Source organism: Misgurnus anguillicaudatus, chromosome 1 (assembly GCF_027580225.2).
Source record: "Misgurnus anguillicaudatus chromosome 1, ASM2758022v2, whole genome shotgun sequence".
NCBI lineage: Eukaryota > Metazoa > Chordata > Actinopteri > Cypriniformes > Cobitidae > Misgurnus > Misgurnus anguillicaudatus.
In genome coordinates this window covers 28,581,834-28,603,403 of record NC_073337.2, presented here as the reverse complement: position 1 = coordinate 28,603,403, position 21,570 = coordinate 28,581,834, and the positions used below count along the sequence as shown (strand labels likewise).

The 21,570-nt window shown below is 37.0% G+C and overlaps 1 protein-coding gene across 5 annotated transcripts in view; it reads right to left on the bottom strand.

The window, feature by feature from the left end:
• Positions 1-6,715: 6,715 nt before the first annotated feature.
• Positions 6,716-21,570, bottom strand: part of sema3aa (sema domain, immunoglobulin domain (Ig), short basic domain, secreted, (semaphorin) 3Aa) — a 132,318-nt gene continuing 117,463 nt past the window's right edge. For all 5 annotated transcript variants that reach the window (XM_073869139.1, XM_073869142.1, XM_073869140.1 and 2 more), the window contains 9 exons: positions 20,545-20,614; positions 16,737-16,881; positions 16,211-16,430; positions 15,966-16,057; positions 15,814-15,850; positions 15,553-15,715; positions 12,280-12,347; positions 12,043-12,188; positions 6,716-8,916 (listed from right to left, as the gene is read on the bottom strand). In XM_073869139.1, coding sequence (XP_073725240.1) covers positions 8,212-8,916; positions 12,043-12,188; positions 12,280-12,347; positions 15,553-15,715; positions 15,814-15,850; positions 15,966-16,057; positions 16,211-16,430; positions 16,737-16,881; positions 20,545-20,614 — 1,646 coding nt within the window. In that variant the 3' untranslated portion in view covers positions 6,716-8,211. The remainder of the gene's footprint in view (positions 8,917-12,042; positions 12,189-12,279; positions 12,348-15,552; positions 15,716-15,813; positions 15,851-15,965; positions 16,058-16,210; positions 16,431-16,736; positions 16,882-20,544; positions 20,615-21,570) is intronic.

The window sequence follows — 21,570 nt, the reverse complement described above, 5'->3', positions numbered from 1 at the left end:
AGAAATTGCAGCTGAGTTGCCGGTAACTTACCGTAGTTTTAAATTTATGTTATTTACTTGCAACATTTTGTTCAAAGTTAAATGAACATTTAACATTTACAAGTCTTTGTCTTTACAGAGTAAAACTAAAAAAACAGCATCAAGCAAAACATTTTGGGAAACAAAATCTGAAGCAAAACAAAGAAAAAGGTTGATAATGATTTCTGGTTCCCAGAATGCTTTGCATGAAGCTATTAATGTATAGTTTTATTCTGTAAAGATAAAAACTTGTTAATATTTAAAATTTATTTAACTTTGAACAAACTCTTGCCAGTAAGTAACATAAATTTAAATCTACGGTAAATTACCGGCAACCCAGCTGCAATAACATTGAAATTTCTACGGAATTTTTTTACAGTGTGGCAAATCTGAACTCCTGAAATCCTCCATTTCCAATATTGTCATAGTCTGCCATGCAGCATAAATTGATAACTGTCTTTTTATATAAAAATATAACATTGACCTTACACTGTTAAGATACAATTTAACATACAGTAGGATGAGTATTATGGGTATCAGTATTTGAATTGACCATCTTTAAAGTAAAGACCAGGTATAACTGAACATGGTTTTGCCAAATAAATGACATAATAATCCTTTAAGTACCTCTTTACTTCTGGGTAGGTGTTTTGTTCAGGCCACGGTCACAAAGGTTAAAGTCTATTGTTTGTAAAGGACACATTTTCGTCATTTCTGATGGTATCTTAAGGTCACTGTTGTGGACGAGATCCTGAGTTTTTCCGGCCACTTCCTGCAATCTGAACAAATGGTACAAGCGCTGCCACCGGGATGGATACCTTTTAAAAAGGTCTGGATATTTATCATTTAAGTACAGATTGGAAACAACAGGTACATTTGAGGGAGGGGTGACGGGGGGCACAAACTAACGCGGGGTTAATGGTAACACGGCTACTTTATATATTTACAGGGATGAGCAGTCTGTGCTTTTGGTCTTTTTCTCTTACTGTAAGAAGATCTCATGTGAATTTGTTAAAGTTTTGATGTGTTTTGGGTAAGATATTGAACAAAGAGTGTTTTGGAGCCATCAAAGTAAATTTCTTCTTATTATGTTTTTTTCTTCTTCAATTTCTGAGTTGGGTGTGTAAGTCACCAAATACAACCTTATATTATTTTAATTGTTATCTGAAACAACATTATTTTGAAACTCCTAGTAACTTTTTTTACACAGCGTGGTTAGTTGTCACACAGTGTATATACACTCACCTAAAGGATTATTAGGAACACCATATTAATACTGTGTTTGACCCCCTTTCACCTTCAGAACTGCCTTAAATCTATTTGGTATTGATTTAACAAGGTGCTGAAAGCATTCTTTAGAAATGTTGGCCCATATTGATAGGATAGCATCTTGCAGCAGTTGATGGAGATTTGTGGGATGTACATCCAGGGCACGAAGCTCCCGTTCCACCACATCCCAAAGGGTTGAGATCTGGTGACTGTTGGGGCCATTTTAGTACAGTGAACTCATTGTCATGTTCAAGAAACCAATTTAAAATGATTCGAGCTTTGTGACATGGTGCATTACCCTGCTGGAAGTAGTCATCAGAGGATGGGTACATGGTGGTCATAAAGGGATGGTCATGGTCAGAAACAATGCTCAGGTAGGACGTGGCATTTAAATGATGACCGATTGGCACTAAGGGGCCTTAAGTGTGCCAAGAAAACACCCCCCACACCATTACACCACCACCACCAGCCTGCACAGTGATAACAAGGCATGATGGATCCATGTTCTCATTCTGTTTACGCCAAATTCTGACTCTATCATCTGAATGTCTCAACAGAAATCGAGACTCATCAGACCAGGTAACATTTTTCCAGTCTTCAACTGTCCAATTTTGGTGAGCTTGCTCAAATTGTAGCCTCTTTTTCCTATTTGTAGTGAAGATGAGTGGTATCCGGTGGGGTCTTCTGCTGTTGTGGCCCATCCGCCTCAAGGTTGTGCGTGTTGTGGCTTCACAAATGCTTTGCTGCATACCTCGGTTGTAACGAGTGATTATTTCAGTCAAAGTTGCTCTTCTATCAGCTTGAATCAGTCGGCTCATTCTCCTCTGACCTCTAGCATCAACAAGACATTTTCGGCCAGAGGACTGCCGCATACTGGATGTTTTCCCTTTTCACAGCATTCTTTGTAAACCCTAAATATGGTTGTGCATGAAAATCCCAGTGAAATACTCAGACCAGCCCGTCTGGCACCAACATCCATGCCACGCTGAAAATTGCTTAAATCACCTTTCTTTCCCATTCTGACATTCAGTTTGGAGTTCACGAGATTGTTCTGACCAGTTTGCACCTCGCTCTCCCCTACTAATATGCATTCATTAGGTACAAATGTGTACTTTGTTAAAGGGTACCACCCCAGTGACCGCTTTTGTACCTTTTTCTGAGATAAAAACTAGCTCAAGTTGAAACCATGTTTGCCAGGTTGCTAAATAATAAAAATTTTCATGGAGCAGTTTTGTTTGGATTGGGAATGGTTTACAGGAAGAGATTTTCAAGTTCATTCCCTCCAGCGCATGCTGATGGAAAGCAAAAAGCATCATAATTTAATAAAAAGCTAATCGCAGGTGAGATCGCCTCTATACTGCTCCAGGATCTGTGCCTCAAAGCTCTAAATAAGAGAATGAAGGGAAGGAAATAATGCATGAGGGATTGAGATAGAAAAGGCGATGGAAGTAGAGAAGATATATACTGTAAAGGAGGGGGAGGGAGGGAATTCATTAGGTGTGGTGAAGTGCAGGATCCTCATTATTGTCAGACCTCATTTTAACTCTATAATGAGCCTGAGATTAGGGGCTAAGAGGGGTTGAGCTGGGTAACTGACTGCTGACTTCATCACGCACGCTGTGATGCTAAATATAAACGTACTGTTATGAAACGAAGAGGGAGGAAGACTTTTCTATTACGTAGTAGAATAAAGATGCACCAGATAGATTTTACGGCTGCTGTTGTGACACCTAATGATGATCGGGCCACTAGGGTACTTCCCTCAGGGATGCTGCGTTGCCATAGTTACCCTACACTAGGGGAATATAATTGGGGGAAACAACTGTAGGGAAACGGGTGGTACACGCTCGTATCCTTACCATACAGTATGGTGCACTCTGCGCTCAATGCAATGCTAGAATACTAAACACTTCCAACACACAAAACTATTCAGATCGAAAACCGAATATGCAATATTTAATTTATTTACAGGGGAAAACTCTTTGACTGAGTTCGGACGTGAATCTCTTTTCTACCCACAATCCTCAGGGCCTGTGTGTGTGTGTGTGTGTGTGTGTGTGTGTGTGTGGCCTCTGATTCACGTATAGACAACACATACTCACACTGACACACTTGCTTTCTGAGGACGTGGTTGAGATGATGGATGTGTTGACAACAGCTGTTTGCTGCTCTCCTGTGAGCCGCAGTCACTTAGTGTTATACAAACACACACTATTTAGGCCACAGAATATACATTACGTAAGGAATAATTGACGACGGGCCATTGAATTATTGGAAAATAACGCACACCAGAGGTGGTAATGCGGCATGACATGAAGCATGAAGTTCAAACTTTGCTCTGGTGGTTATTTTAAGACATTTGACAGGTCAGGTGTGCATTTTACATTTCTCAACCAATCAGAATAAAGCATTCAACAGGCCCGTTCCATACGCCAAAAAAATAAATTTCTTTGGCCAAAAACTTGTATTAAAAATAAGCTAAATATATTTTGTAGAAAGTAACGCTTAATTAAATATATTTTTGAATTTGAAAATATATTTAGTTTGAACCTTCATATATTTCAGGGGCAACAAATGCATTTCTAATTTTACAACCCATACATCAAAAAATATATTTTTCCTGCCCAAATATATAAAAGTTTGTACAAAATAATTAATAAAATGTAAGTATTAAATGTATAAGTATGTATAAAATGTACATTTATAAATATATTTTTGCAGTTGAAAATATATTACATTTTAATCTGTTATGTTTACAGGTCTGTAACATACAAAGGTTTTCTTATATATATATTTCAAAATATACAAAAAGTGGACAAAAATACACTGTAAACATATTTTAGTACATATATTTTTTGGCCATATGGGGTGGTATATTTGTCTTGCTTGAGTTTCAAACAATATTACTAATATTACTATTAACTAAAATTAATATTTTTATAGTCTTTAAAAAACATGTACATAAAGGTATATTTGTCTATAATGTGTATACAGTAGCTTAATCCCAAGTTATAATAATGGCATTTTTCATATTCATAAATAGTGATAATAACCACTGAATTATGAATAAAGGGGTTGGGCGCCATCTAGTGGTAGTAAGTTTGAACTGCGTCCTTAAAATGTCATTTTTTGAGAGGTACCCTGCATTATTTGACAAAAAAACTTCATCAAATACAACAACTCAAAAACAAAAAGCTAAACATTTCACATATCTTTGGAAAGCTGGAAATCTTGTGATTCGAATGATGTAAACCGTTTTAAGATACAATCAACACAGCAGGTACAATTTGTGTTTTTTAAGGCAATTTTTGCCATTTTCAGGAATTTTAAGGGGTTAAAAAATGTAATACTTAAACTGTTTACACCCAGTCGTGAAAAAAATCCTTGAACAAATAAATAACTGATAGCCAAATAATATATGCAGTAAAATATTATCTTATTTATTTCTCATGGTTAATGCGGACAATACGTCTATTATAAGAAAATGATATTTAACATTAAGTAAATATCAGGTCACAGTCAAAAAACATTTATGCTTTAACTAAAACTATTTCTGCTCACTTTAAACCATTTATGATAAGCCATGTTAAAATTCTTATCATGAAATAAAAAAATGAAAATAACTTTTTAGTATTAAGGTTTGCCTATTTCACAACAGTCACAATTTCTAAACACAGTGGACACCAGTAAATGAGACAGTAAACTGAAATGAAATAACCTTAAAACATTGATAAAACATTATATTAAAGGGAACATATCATGAAAATTTGACTTTTTCAGTGTTTAAGTGCTACAATTGGGTCCCAAGTGCTTCTATTAACCTGGAAAATGTGAAGAAGATCAACCCAGTAACTAGTTTTGGTAAACCATTCTCTTCTAGCATGTGAAAAAATAAGTAATTGAAAATTGTCTCCCTTGTGATGTCAGAAGGAGATAATACCGCCCCTTAATATGCACTAACAACCACGGCACTGCCATTTAGTGCAGAGATCAACTCATTTGCATTTAAAAGGACACACCCCAAAATGGTGCATTTTGCTCCCACCTACAAAGTGACAACTTTTACATCCTATAATAAATTATCTGTTGGGTATTTTGAACTAAAACACCCAGGATTTATTAGACATCTTAAAAAAGTCTTGTTAAATGTCCCCTTTAAATAAAACTCACCTGCTCACCTCATCGCACCTCCACTGTATGTAAAACTGTAGCCTACGTTTCAGCAGATCTCTTTCTAACTGGGCTGTTTAGCTAAAAAAGTAGCATAAGAGATTTCCTGAATGTCTTTTGAAGACATATAGCAGCTTTGAGTGAAAAAAAAGCATTTTGTGATTTGTTTGCAAAGATAAATACGCCGAGCCTCCGTATCTTACCTTTAAACTTTGCGGCTGACCAGACACGTGATGACGCATGACGTTGGAGGGCAGTTATCTCCGCCTTTTATCCCTATATGGCATCGCGCTTCCGGTAGGATTCTGTCAGTTTGTTTATTTTGTAATTTATTATTTTTATATTTTATTATTTTTCTAATCCCTTCATTTTAAAGCCTGTCATTTACAAACTACCTGACTGTTTGCTGTTATTGAGATATTTGATACGTCTGTCACTACGTTTTATATTCAATGCTTTGCCAATACTGTGACTAACACGATTCATGCAAGTAAATTGAATTGAACTTTGAAAGAAATATAAAAAAAATTGTTTGTGTCTTATATGCCACGAAATTTCGGGACTATTTCCTACTTTCGATTATTTATTACTCATCTTCAAACATGTACATTGCAAAAACGTTATGCTTTTATTACCAAAAACAGCCAGCTAAGTCTTTATAGAGATTTACAGATGAATGGGGGGTCAACGTTTCCGAGCCACAATCGTAGAAGTAACACTGTTGGCAGTGGTCGACTTCACGCGGAGCTGCGAATACCAACACGTCGATGACATCAAAGTACCGCGAGAGCGATTCGAGATATCATAAGGAGGAGTCTGCTTCCGAATTGCTCTCGCGGTACTTTGATGTCATCCGCCTGGCAGTTCTTGCGGCGCCTAATGAAATTGAACACGCCTATTGACTTTGTTTACTAAATGAATCCCACTTTCCCATGGGAATATTTGAGGCTTTTAGCTCCAGCTTGGATTAAAGTGTCTTTTATAGCCTAACAGGTATTTTGAAAGCAAAACTAAATAAACAAATACTAAATTGCATTTAGAATCTGACACGATTTTATCCGAACACACTCAGATATTATTGTATACAAAGTTTTTTTTTTTGAAAACCTGCTAAAGTACGAGTTATTATGATTTAAAAACAACAATGAGACGGTAATATGTAATAATGACTTTAAAAAGTATCAACAACATTGAGCATTCTCCATATGTTGCCAAAACATATCAGACACATACAAATAATCCACCCAGGACCACCCTGAAATTATAGAGGAAATATTTATTTAGACAACCAAATGCATGCCAGAAACACCAATTGTACATAACTGACAGCTCCCTTCCTCTCCAAACCCTTCTTGCACCAACAACCAGCTCCATATGATCTCCATCTGGTTCAGGGAGTGGACGGGAGCGCCATCTGGTGGACAGAACTCCGTATTGCATCGAATGACAATTTCGCCAATCAATCAGAGGGGAAAATGTATGTGAAGACTACAAACCTATACTACATAAAAGGAACAGGGTATGTTAAGATGACAATCTTCAAATGGCAAAAAATATTCACATCTCATACACCTCGCATGACCATTCACACGACATATCGCAATCAAAATAATGATGGACAACGGCAGAATTCACATGCAGTGTGAAGACTTAACCCACACACCTTTTCAGGGAGATTCACAGCTAATGAGATGATTTATTGTTTGCACAAAGAGACAGAAAAAGAAGTTAACGAGAAATAAAAATAAATCTGCTTAAGACGAATATTAGAGGAAAAAAAGAAAAAAAGTTGGTCCATCTAAAGGTACTGTGGCCTGTCAGTAACACGTTTACAACCGAATAGAAAAAATATCAAAAATAAATGCAACCCTTTGAACAATAAACAATTACCAGCAATAAATAATCACGTGGTGTTCTGCTGTATGTATATATGTACAGATACTAGGGTCACTCTGCATTCAGCCTAACATAGACTGATTAATAGCGAATTAATATGACGCAACCTTATGAAATATGAGTATAATAATAATAATTTAGAAATACACTACAGACTTAATGAAACTATCTTAATAACATCCTTTAAAAAGATGCTGCGATACACACAAGACATTCTTTCATTTTTAATGCAACCACCCAGACCGTCGTGATCTGAAGATAGTGTGTAACTATCTTGGAAGAGCTTATTCATTCTCATGCACATTGTAACATTTGGCAGAAATGGTCACCACAGTTATTGAAGTCAGTCAAGCTCACTCGACATCTCAAATGTAATTACACGAACGAGGATCACAGGTTAGACCAGCGGTTACTGAGGCATGCCTAAAGCCGTTCACCTTTCACCAGTTGTACAATGCTTGCACCTATAGCGGCTATATTACAGTCTTTTACAAATTAGAGAAACCCGTCTCTGGCTCCCATTCGCATCCGTATCCCAATACAGACGATTACAATAAAGGACACAATGTCGTTATCATTTTCCTATTGGCACCATCACATCTCAGAGTTTTTGGCAAACGATAGTCTCGCTGTCAAAGCAGTCTCGTATCCATCGTGTGTATGAAGTTTGGACATTCACTAGTGTAAGAGGTCTTTGCCGTTACATCACAACAACAAGGTGGATGTGCTTTCCTCGGTGAACAAATGAACATGATTCCAGTTAAGTTCACCTCACGCACAGTAACTCGAGGTTTTGTGCTCTTGTGTAAATGGTCGATGTTTGGAAGCGTGTGTACGTGTATATTTATGCGTACGTTTTTACACACTGCGCGGTGGTCTTTGCTGTTCGTGGGTCCGACGGTTACGACCCCTCTTGTTCTCCTGGAGCTGTTTCCACTTGGCTGTTTGCGGAGGTCCTCTCTGTGGCATCTGGCTACCTTTCTTTCCCGGGTTGGGCTGTGCTCTTTGGGTCTCCGTTGCGGTCTTCTGCGTGATCGTCCCGCCGTCCGGTTTGGCGGTACTCGCGGGGACTTGAATCCGTTGCAGGCCGGCTGACTTGGGAAGAACCTGAACGCTGGGATTGCTCGGCGCTCTGGGTGCGTTTTGGTTCCTCTGGCCGTTCGGATTCTGTAAGCTGCGCGTGCTCGCTTGAGGATTTTTTTCTGCTTTCACGCCGGTTCCAGCGTTGACTTTGGGAGATTTCTTTCCTTTCGGCTTCCTCTCTCTCTTCCATACCCGCTCGCAGAACTCGTCCACGCTGTTGAGATCCGGATGTTCCAGGAGGCTCATGAAATCCCGGTACCAGAGTTTGTGTTTGGGGGAGGGCTCTTTATCGTTGGCTCCCGCCCGGAGCAGCAGCTCACCCACGCGCTGAGAAGGGATGACCTGGAGGTTAATACGGCGCAGGGGCTGGATAAAGCCGTGCTCCACAGCGTGACAGTGGTAGACCCCTGAATCAGATTGGGTTAGACTTCTGATCAGCAAACCGTGGCCTGTAAGACTCACTCGGTCATCAAACGTAATCTGAAACAGAAAGACAGGAAGGGAGTTAAGCCCTGATTGGATGTGACTAACGTTTTCTACAGGACTTTAGGTAAATTGGTGTATCACAGACATACTTGGGGTTATAATCACTTTGGTTAACTAATGCCTGTATATTTTAATTACTTAACTAACAGTTTGTGGTAACTTCTGTGTTCTTTAAAAAAAAAATCAGGTAGAGCAGGGTTTGCCAAACCGGGGTTTGTGATCCCCCAGTGGTTCGCGGCTGAATTGCAGGGGGAGTTCGTGAGTTGAAGAAAACAATTAATTAATTACAATTAAATCATAAAATGTAAATAAATATTTTTTAAATAAATCATCTAAATAAAACACTAACAAAAATATATATTTTATTTGTTTAACTCTTTGTCTGCCAATGACGAGTTTTTACGGCAATCCATATTTCCGCTATTATCCACTAGGTGGCACTCCTACCCAACTTATAAAACACTGAAGCATCCAGTGATCCAAAAACTGTTTAAACTCTGTGTATGTTTTGATAATCTCTAAATCAGAATATCTAATAGATTCCTTTACAAAAATGCAATTATCTCAGCTTTTTGCTCAAAATTTGGTATTTTTGCAGAAACCTACCCATATTTAAGAGGTGATAAAAGGAGAACAAATGAAGATAGAATGATTTTTTTAGTTTGAAAGCAGAGCGTATGTTCTTTCATTTGATATAAGAATATAAGAATAAGTCTAGTTATTAGATAAAAAATATAAAATAAAATAAAAATTTTGCTTAAAACAAGCAAAAAAAAATCTGCCAATGTAATAAGAAACATTTTCTTGAAGTAAGTGTTTATGAAAAAAGTAAACTTATTTCAATAATTTTTTTCTTATTCCATTGCTTGTTTTAAGCACTAATTTACTTAAAGTTTATATTTTTGTCTAAAAACTAGACTTATTTTCTTAGGTCATTTTGCTCATCAAGGAAATGCATCTTAATTTAAGAATTTTTAGGGTAACACTTTACAATAAGGTTCATTAGTTAACATTAGTTAATGTATTAACCAACATGAACAAACCATGAGCAATACATGTTACAGTATTTATTAATCTTTGTTAACGTTAGTTAACATAAATAAAGCTTTATTTGCTTGTTCATGTTAGTTCACAGTGCATTAACTAACATTAACAAACTTTTAATAAAAGTATTAGTAATTGTTGAAATTAACATTAACAAAGATGAATAAATGCTGTATAAGTGCAGTTCATTATTAGTTCATGTTAATTAACGTAATTAACTAATGATAACTAATGAACCTTATTGTAAAGTGTTACCATTTTTAGATATTTTTACTGAAAACAAGACAAAAATACTAAGAAAGTAAGCATTTTTTCAGTGTTTTATGTTTATATATTTAAAGAAGTAAATTTTTTGTAAAAATCACAAAAAATGCTGGCACTGGATGGCAACTTTATATAAAAAAAAAACTAGTGCTGTCAAATGATTAATCGCGATTAATCACATACAAAATAAAGTTTGTGTTTGCATAATGTGTGTGTCCTATGTATAATTATGTATAAATATATAAACACACATGTACATGTATAAATGTAAGAAAATTTTTATTTATATCCATTATTTATATATATATATATATATATATATATATATATATATATATATATATATATATATATATATATATATATATATATATAAACGTTTCTTAAATGCATACATGAATGTGTGTTTTTATTTATATATACATAATAATTACACACAGGACACACACACACATATTATGTAAACATAAACTTTTATTTTATATGTGATTAATCTCGATTAATCGTTTGACAGCCCTAAAAAAACGATGTCAGGGAAAGAGTTATTCTGCGTGTCATGTGACCATTAAACAACACTACAAGATATCAGTAAACTCATGCAACTAATGCAATAAAAAAGGAATGAACAGATGAAGATCCAGTGACAGGTAGTAATAACAATAACTGTGTGAAATATTACTGATAAAAACTTTTTAGTACTTTAAATAATGTCCTATTAAAATATAAATATATTTCTGGGGGTACTGGGTTATTTTCAACAGCTAAAAGATAAAACCGGCTTCAAAAAAAACTTCTATACTGAAATATTTGGCTGTTTTTCTAATACTATAAAAGATTTTAATCTAATAAACCAGTACCAGACCAGGATAATATAAGTCAAGGTGAAATGTGAGGTGAAGGATAAAGCAAAGCACAGTTTGAGGATTTTCTTACACAGCAGGAAGGCTGAAATCTGAGCATTATTAAATAAACATAACGACCGTCTGGGGTAAGGTGTTACTTTAGCACTATTTTTGTCTGATCGTATCTGAAAGAGAAACACAGCTGCTGGATGTTTATGTGTGAACCTGTGGGTGGGGTTATTACATCATATACTAATGAGCTAGAAATAACACACCTCTTCACCTTCATACAATAGAAACATTTTACTTACAACTAATTAGTAAAAAAATCATTTTTTTTTGACATTTTGTACTTTATAAAGAAGGTTACGATGTGTAATTTCCCCAAAAAGTGCACACTATAGCATTTAACAGGTGCAAGAGTAACATTGCCTTAACCAGTGGCGTGTGTTTGGGGGCGGAACAAGCTCTCGGCTGACCAATGGCAGGAGCGTTTGGGTAACCTGTCATGTATTTTTGATGTTTACGGCACAAAAATAATGTGGATTTTTCGAGCAAAAGAGCATTATGGGCGTTTTACACGTTGTGAGTGGAAATCACAGCGCAGTGGAAGCGTTTTGTGCATCATTTGTGCAATATTTTTATCTGCCATGAAGAGCAGGGTTCGTGCAAGAGGCAGGATTTTAGGTGCATGAGCACTCAGGTCCACCTGTGAAACTGCTCAGGTTTTCCTGCTGTTTGCATGTCTCCTATTAAAAAAAATGAGTCTCGCAACTGCCGTGTCTCGTCTGATTAGTCTGTTAAAAAGGATAGACTGCCAATATCAGGGAGCTTGTACTCGAATGTGTGAAATGTCTGGAAAGCTCAAGCTGAAGTGAGAAAAACATTTCAAATATAATCACAGTAGCCATGACATGAGAGACCACAGTGGTTTGGGGGAAATCCTTGAAGTGCGTGTGCATGTGTGTACCTCAAGTTTAAGCTCATCGTTTGGTTTCTGGAGTTGCCAGTAGATTAAAGCTCTCTGAGATTTTGGGCTGCACTCCAGAAACATACTGCTGTTCTCCACCCCATACACGCTTCTCTCCTCCACGCTGCTGTAACCCTCCAGATCATCTAACACAACAAACACACACAAACATCTCAGTATTCATCTAAGCATTTAAACTGAAGTGTGTACATGTATGCATGTGTATGATCTTCTTACCATTGTGTTGTAAATCTGAGCACTGAGAAAGAGGATCTCCATTTCTGATGTCCTGGCGTCTTGTTCTCCTGTGGGATATAGAGAGAGTGGATTGGTCAAATGAGCTGTGATCTTCAAAAATGATTTGTGCTTCAAAACAAGCAAAAATTCTGCCAATGGAATAAGAAAAAGTAAACTTTTTTCTTATTCCATTGGTAGATTTTTTTTGCTTGTTTTAAGCACTAATTTACTTAAACTTTATATTTTTTGTCTTAAAACTAGACTTATTTTCCTAAGTCATTGTGCTCATCAAGAAAATACATTTTAATTTAAGAATATTTTTACTGATCATCTATAACGAAATACAGATACAAATGCTGTCACAGGGGCGGTACTCTTTCAAAAAGTATACCTTTGTACTTAAAGGGTGTATTTTAGTACCTCAAATATACATATCTGTACCTAAATTGTACATATTAGGACCCGTTTAAATGGTGCTGCTGTCCCAGTGACACTTTTCTGACAATGTACTAATATAATAACCATGAAAATAATTCACTCAGGTGTTGCTAAACAACTACAAGTTAACCAGAATTTAACAATTTTCTCTTGAAAAGAGCCGTCGGACGTTTTCTTATTTATTCACTTTTAGGGCTGTCAAAAGATGAATCCTAATTAATCGCATACAAAATAAAAATTTGTGTTTGCATAATATTTTTATACATACATATATTTTTATTTATGTATATGAAGAGTTTCGTGGCAAAACGAGATAAATCCATTTTTTAACATTTTTGTCAAAACATGTTTATTATTATGTTATCATGTTATTATTTTGTTTATGGTGCTGCTTGGCTGTATTTTTTTAGTTATGAAGGTTTAAATCAAAACAAACCAACTGCAGTTGAATTGGTATTAATTGGAATGCACAACCAAAAAACGAGATTTCTGAAAAATTAAAAATCTTCATATATTTTTTTATTTATATATAATATAAAATATATCAAAATCTAAACAAAATCTAAGTATAAGTTATTTAAATACGTGTGTATTTATATATACAAAATTATTAAACACAGCAAACATACATTATGCAAAAATAAACGTTTATTTGTTTATGCAATTAATCGTGATTAATCTTTTTACAGCCCTAATATGTGCATGCATGTGTGTGTATTTAAATATACAAAATAATTAGGGATGCACCGATATGGAAATTTCGGGCGATGCCGATAACCGATAACTATTTATATTTGGGGGCCGATAAATATTCATATTATTTTCACAATGAAAAACTCCCAGACCCCGGACATCTTGTCTTTGCGCTAGACTAGCATACTCTTCTTAAGCCCGCAACACGTCTCATCTTCGTGCTATGTCACAGAAACCACCAATCAAAACTTCACATGGCCAGCAATGAGCAAGTATAGTGGTTCAACAAACCAAAATAATCCATCATTTATCGGCTTTCATTTATCTGCCTCATTTTGCTATCAGACCGATAACCGATAATATTAAAAATAAGCAGTTATCGGCCGATAACGATATGTCGGCCGATATATCGTGCATCCCTAAAAATAATTAGACACATATGCACACACATATATTATTATTAACTTTTGTTTTGTATGCGATTAATCGCGATTAATCTTTTGACAGCCCTATTCACTTTTTGAATTTGGTCGCTTCTCGAGTCCCAAGACTCATGGGATAGAAAAGTGTCCATCTGATGCATACTGAAAAATCTCGCCGAAGCAGAAGACGGATATTTCTCGCACACTGAAGTTTCAGTCTTACTACTCATTTCATAGATTTGTGCAATTTCAGACACAAGAACCAAGCCCTAGTACCAGAGTTTTCAAACTGGCATCTGGGGACCCCCATAAGGTTTTAAGGTGTCCCCAGAAAATTCTCAGAGACAAAAGACAAACCATTATCTACTATAAAGCCAATTATTTGAAAGCAATATGCAATATCAAAAATACTACTTATCATACAGAATTTAAATGTTTTCACATTAAAATATATATATATATATATAAAGATATATATTTTAAGATGGGGATCCCTTGCATATGGTTCATCATTTTTGGGGGTCCTTACCATCATAATGTGAAAAAAACGTTGCCCTAGTATAGTACCACAGTGTAAGGCACTACAACATTCCCACCACTAGAGGACACTGTTGCTTCAATAAAAATATATACATGCAAGCATAATGCTTTACAGCAGGGCTGTTGTGGTTGTTCCTGTCCTGTTTTTTACCAGAATCATACATGATCAAAGTTTCTTGAAAATTACAGCTAGTTGTGTTTTATTTGGGTCGAAAGTAAACTGTAAGGACAGTGCCAACCAAGACTGGAGTTAAACATCCATGCATTACACCAAAAGGTTATGAGTGTAATTTTGTTGACGTTAAAATAATTTTGCGCTACGTCAAACATAAAATGCAAAGCTAACTGTAAGTAAGCCATTCTTGAGTTGATTTTCAAGAATAACTGTTAGCACTTTGCCTCAAAACAGCACTTTCTTTAAAAATCCCAACCCGCCTGACATATATCGGCTCAATGGGTGAGTTTCGAATCTGTATATCCAAATGATGGAGGCATTTTTTTGCAAACATCTCGCACTACACCCTTCAGGAAACAGTAGGAGAACGCAGTTGGTTTTCAGTAATATGATTCATTGGGAAATATTCCATGAACGCCAATATGGAATTCCGATCCCTAAAAGCTTCCAATATCTCTTGATGACAGCCCTGCCAAGGCCAGCGCTCTTATCCTTTCACAAATGTATTCAAAAGCTTAAAAGATCTCTCGTGTTGAACTGAAAAACATTCCCGATCTGCTGTGAAGGTTGGCTGATGTTGAAGAGGTTTAGCTGGCGAATAACACGATTTCAAACACCTTTTTGTCATTTCCTATAATTTTCCACTTCTTTATTTTTCACATTTCCGTGTTTCCACGTACATCATTCACTATGAGGTCGTCTCATTTTGCGTTACATGTTTTGCTAAGGCGTGCACACGCACACATTCCTTGACTCTGGCCTTTTAGGCACGTGCGGTAGGTACAGGCGAGACGTCTGTTTTGGATTTCAGGCACAGTGAAAATATTTGGAGTGGTGTGTCGTATCGTATCGTAATATGCCATTACGCCATGACCCGCTTTGTCCTCTGTGAAGATGTAGCTGGCACAATTTACACCCCCAATATCACAAACGACCAATCAGAATCAAGTATTCCACAACGGGTTGTAATATATATTATTTATAATGGTTCATATATACGTGTACCTCTTAGCAGTAGGAAAATATCTGGAGCACTCTGTCCCATCCCAAGCACAATATGGATCTCTCGCCAAGCAGCATTCGGCGCACGCTTTTCCGTACACTTCGCAGCGGTGCAAGGGCATCTGGGAAATCCCTAAGTCCGACCCCAGGTACAGCTGTTGTTGTTGACAGATAAACATACACGTCGATTAGAGCAAATGAGCAGCACATGTACAGTAACGTTACGTGATGAATTGAATTTAATAGCGAGCAGACGTACTTGTTTAGTTGAGAGCTCCATGGCTGTAATAGGTGTTGGCTCCTAGATCGGAAAACAGAGATATTAATTTAATGATATACTAGTACATCAAAACAGACAGATTTATGATGGAGCTATTCAATGTACTGTAGGTGCAAATTATAACACGCCAAGCTACCCTGAACACAGTCATCTCCTCCAGCACGACTTCCTCCAGATCATGCCAGCTTTCTCTGGGAATGGTCACCACCTTTAGCACGGTCCCTAAATCTGATTTAAAAACATATTATTAGTAGGAATTCATGCAATATCTCTTAGTATCAGCAACATTACTGCTAAAGGGATTGAAAATGATCCCGTATGCCGTTATGTTTTTCCATGGAACAGAAACTGGACATTTTTATATGAATTGAAAAATTTTACCTGTGCCGATGAACATGACATCATACTGGCCGTCCTCTGCTTCCACGCGGTCCACCACCAGCTGACTAAACTGGTACTCGACATTGGTGCGCACAATGATGGGCTTCCCACCCATCGGCTGCACGGGGTTATACATGGCCGGGTGGAGGCGTGCAAACGTGATGACATCATCTGGCAGATCTTTGGTGGAATCGAAGCCTCCGAATGTTTTGCTGGGACACTGTGGGAGACAGAAAACAGGACATTTGTAACCAACACATTTTTTTTTGTGGTGTTATAGTGTGATATTTACTATTTTGTGGTCGTTAAAATGTGGACGACATATGCAAACACTTCCAAATAATTTCCAAAACATGCACAATGAATATCTGCATAATGGTTACGTTATATTATTATAACTTGACATGTGTAGACCAGCTCTCATGCGTTAATGCTTTAATGTAATGTTAGTGCAGATATATAAAGCTGTAGTTTGTCAGAAAAATTAACGGTTTTGTTAATGCCAAATAAATTGGCCAGTACTCACTGTGCCAGGACGGGGGTATGGCACTCTGCCCTGGAAGGGAACCCACTGGTAGTTTGGCCCATCCCTATGGGCATATGGACCTAGAAATACCCTTCGGATGTCTGCCATACTATACATGCATATGGCGGATCCACGGAAGATATTACTGAAGAAAGAAGAGATGAGAGAAAAGGTTAAAATGCAAAGATCACACAAATTTTAAAACGTTTTGTACAATTAAATCAATGCTGATTTCTAAAGTGAATTAATCATTTAGAAATTAAGTGTATAAGTAATAATAGTGCACAACCTATTTTATGCCTTGTATTTGATGAATTTACAACTAGGATATTTACTGAGGGAAAGGGCTTGAGGTTATCCATTAGAAATCAATATAGGATAATAAAACGTGGGCAGGCTATAGCAGAAAAGTACTTTCTTTGTTAACCTTGATATAATTATTATAGTAATAACAGAAAATTATGCATAATAAGAGTCACAACGATAGGTCTATGGCCCAGAATTCTGTGCATTTCGTCAGAAAACGTAAATTTTGTGTTTTCCCTAAAGATTATATGGGTGATTCTCACGAAACCATTGAAACACCACGGCACTAATGATTTTAGCTTTAAAATGTGTAATATAGTAAGATTAAAAAGCATCAGAATTAACACAATACTGTGTTCTATCTTGCACAATGTGTGATTTCAACATAAGAATTTATAATTGTAAATTTTATGTAATTTTCTGCTGAAATTCTCATTACCGCAATGTGTCCGGCTGTGTTTGAACATGCGTTATGTTGTAATTTAATCAAATTAACACAAAAATATTAAGAAAAAAAATAAATAGATGTCTTGCTAGACTACTTTAGATGACAGAAAAAATATTTACTGAATATTCATGTATAATAATAATGAAAAAAAATTAGGAAAATGATGTGTCCATGCCTGATGTTCTCATCCTCCGCAACACTTTTTGAGAACAGTTTAAGCACACATACAGAATTTTAATAAAGTTTGATTTTGAGTGACCAAGCACATGGACTTCAAGATGGCTACCAGGTAAGATCATTTTTTACAGTTAATTTGAAATATTGTCTTGTCAGAATGCTTACACGACATTTTGATTATCATTACCGCAACAGATGCTTATTAAATGTTAATTTAATTAATAGAAGCATAATAGTTTGATTTTAAATGCATGTGCAGAATCTCCAAATTAATGTTCTTTCAGGTTTGTCATGTCATTTTGAAAATATGTCAGTGTTGATGTTTTCTGACTGTTGCGGTAATGAGATTTTTTAGGACAAATTTTTTAAATTATGTTACAAAAAGTGTTAAATGATAAGTAAAAGTTTTTAAATTAATGTTCCCATTTACTCCAGACTTTGTTTTTCAATGTCTGGTGGGAAAAAAAAGTAAATTTAAGCAATTTTTACATTTTCATGCTTGACATTTTTAAAACCAAGTTTTCGTGAGAATCACCCATCTATACAATATGGACGTGAAGTCACCGTGATGTCACCCATAGGTTTCTGTAAAGCATTTTTGAAGCATAAAGTGGGCGGAGCCGGCCGTCGCCACTTCTGGACAGTGGCGGCCGGTAGGGATGCACCGATACCACTTTTTTTGGAGTACGAGTCATATAATTTAACAAAAAAACAAGGGACTAGTTTTCCAGTTTGTTGTAAAATCTGCCTCTTTGGACAACACAAGAGGCATTAACCCCTTACACGCCACTCAAACATAGACATTTCTCAGACCGTGGTATCGATCACTGATATCGGGGGACTTTTAACGAGTACGAGTACTTTAGAAAATGTGGTATCGAGGCCGATACCAGTATCGGTGCATCCCTAGCGGCCGGTGACTTCTTTATTTTAAGCCGCACGATGTGAAGCTCGTCACAACATGTATGTAGCCCGTCATGTGTATGGCTCGTCATGTCAAAATATGTTTTTGGTGCGTCATGTGAACCTATGTGCATCACACGTGATGTCAAAATACGAGCTTGCTGCAGACGCTTCAAAGTGGTTTACGATAAAACAGGGTTCCCACACCTTAGATAACTTTAAATTCAAAGACATTTCAAGGACTAATACCGTCAAATTCAAGGACTAAATGAGAGAAAGGTTACATTGTGTTACCTTTTAAGAAACACTGTTACAGTTCCCTTTTGAGGGAACTTGCGCTGCGTCACTGCGGTGACACTTTGGGGACGCCTCCAGGGGTAAGTGCGTCTGAATGTGTATATCAAATTCAACCAATGGTGAGGCTTAACGACAAAGACAGGGTGACGCGGGAGGTAGGAAGTATATCGCTATCTGAAATATTGCTAAAGACGGCGCTACAGGGACGCAGGAAGTATGTCAAGGAAGACGCAGCGTCTCGTTCCCTTCTCAGGGAACAACAGTTACTTAAGTACCCAGAGATGTTTTCATGGGTCAAACACAACTACGCAAAAAAGCATTGCATAGATGCTTTACACTTTCAAACACAAAGTTGCTTCGTAAAACCTTCCAGGGCTGTGTTGAATCCATTTAACGTTCGCTACGTCCAAATTTATCAATTTTTCGCATTAACTCATTTTCGCCCAAAACAAAAACCAAGCGGTGTAAAACATTTTTGCGAATCCGAAATTTGGCGTTTACATCATTCGTTTTTTATGCGATACTTCAAAAACTGCATAAAATAATGGAAAAACAGCTAGTGACACCATAAAATAAAGTGTGACCAAAAGTGGGCTTGGAAACAAAGATATTTTTTTGAAAACCAAAATAATGACTTTCATAATAAGACAAATAACGTGTATTATTTAAGTAAACACGACAAATTCTGATGATAATGTGCACAATGTGCACATGTGTTTCCTGATGTTAAAATTTGCATATGCATCACTGCGTCCCCAAAACAGCCACCGTGCCAAACGCACAGTGGTGATCATCCCATTGCATTTGTAAAATGTTAATTAGTTAGAAAATCAATTAACCACAGGGCACATGAATACATTAATTTTCCATTACACACACATGTGCTTACACACCCTGATACACACGCAGACCAGGAGACAGCGAGAGATAAAATACTGATCCATCACGGCAGCGTTCAGGGCTCATTAAGTGGCAATATCAAAAGCAAGTGCCCAGAATGCACTTCTATTCATCTTTAAAACAGGGCACTTAGAAAACCAATTAAAGCCGTCTAATTCTTTAAAGCCTATAATTGAATTTTCCAGTGTTGTGTTTCCTCTGCATACATTAGGAAATCGGTGAGGTGGGAACAGACGAACGGGACGGGCCCGGTCCGCTTTGGCCCCTCTCGCTGTTTGACAATGATTAATCGTGATATGTTTGTCCGCTCTCACATCTCGTGTTTACAAGCACACGCACATACATAAACTGAGCTCATCCATCATTTTTAAAGTCTTCCTTTTTTGGAAAATCGCTTATCTGCTTTTGTTACTTCCAGCCGGCACGGCGAGAGGGAGCCTGGATGGGGATCAGGGTTCATGTTACCACCTTAATCATATTTCCTTTGAGCCGAAGCTGAATGGGGAAGCAGGTAAAAGGGGGTAAAAGAGCAGGACAAGGAGGAATTCCTGACGTAAAGTCTAACCAGATTACAGTAAAGCCTCTTAAAGGGCCAAACATATCACACCTTGCAAAAATCACTTTACTTAAAGGAGATAAAGAGAGAGAACAAAGAATGGGAGGAACAAACAAACAAACAAATAAAAGAAAGGAAGGAAGACAGGAAGGAACAAACAAAGGAAAGGAAAGACGAGGAGGAAATATACACCAAGCAAACAGGCACATATTGAGCACTACCTGGATGTAGTAAACACAGCGTAGATCACTGGATTCTTTGGGTCTTTAGCACTCATCAGAAAGACATCCTCTGAAAAAAATATACATATTTGAATATAAAAATGTGCAATTTAAGCTATTATTTACTGATTACAGATAAAAAAACCTACTAAAGCACTGGATATACTTTACACATAAACAAATTTCATCATCAGAATAGTATGCGCATACGGCATGCCCACAGCAGATTTTTTTACTGTGCATACTTTGTACTCCTGGAGGCCAGGAGAGGTATTACAATTGTCACAAAGCGTCGAGCGCCTGTGTACTTACGAGTCAAATGAAGTAGACCAGTGGTTCCCAACATGGGGTCCGGGTCCCCCTTAAGGGGGTCGCACATCGCCGCGCAGCTCAGAGGTCAACTCGGAGGTATCGTACGCCGCAAGTGCACATTAAATAGCGCAAGCTTAGTCAGATAGCGTCTATTTCAAAATGCAAAATATATGTTAGCAGCAAATGTAGTCGTTAATGATTTGGGACAAATATGATGTTATTTAATGTTAAACTATGTGAGTGGCGCTCTGTGGCGCGAGAGGGATTTGAGCAACTTCCTGAGTCGTAGTTGGGCGCCGCGGACAGGCGGCACTTGTCGGCGCTGGTGTGCGTATACTCAAAGAAAACAATGTGTTCAAATTTTTTTGAACGGTGCGGCGCTGAGCTGCGCATTCAGTGTGCGACCCCTTTTAGGGGGGCGACATAGTATACAGGGGGTCGCAAGATCTGATATGCTTTGAGCTCAAATAAAAATGCATAAAATGTCCCACTAATAATTTATTTGTAAATATTTGTAAAAGTTTTAAAAACAATCATATGCTAACAATGGTAAGCTAAAATATTCTTGTGTGTAAAATAATTATTCAAATTTTAGTCCCTCCAGAAAAACGCGAGTATGCGATCGCATGACTCCAAAAAGTCTGCATATTTATGCGGGGGCCGCATTTTATAAATACAACGCACTTTCGCCTAATAAATTGCAGATATTTTCTT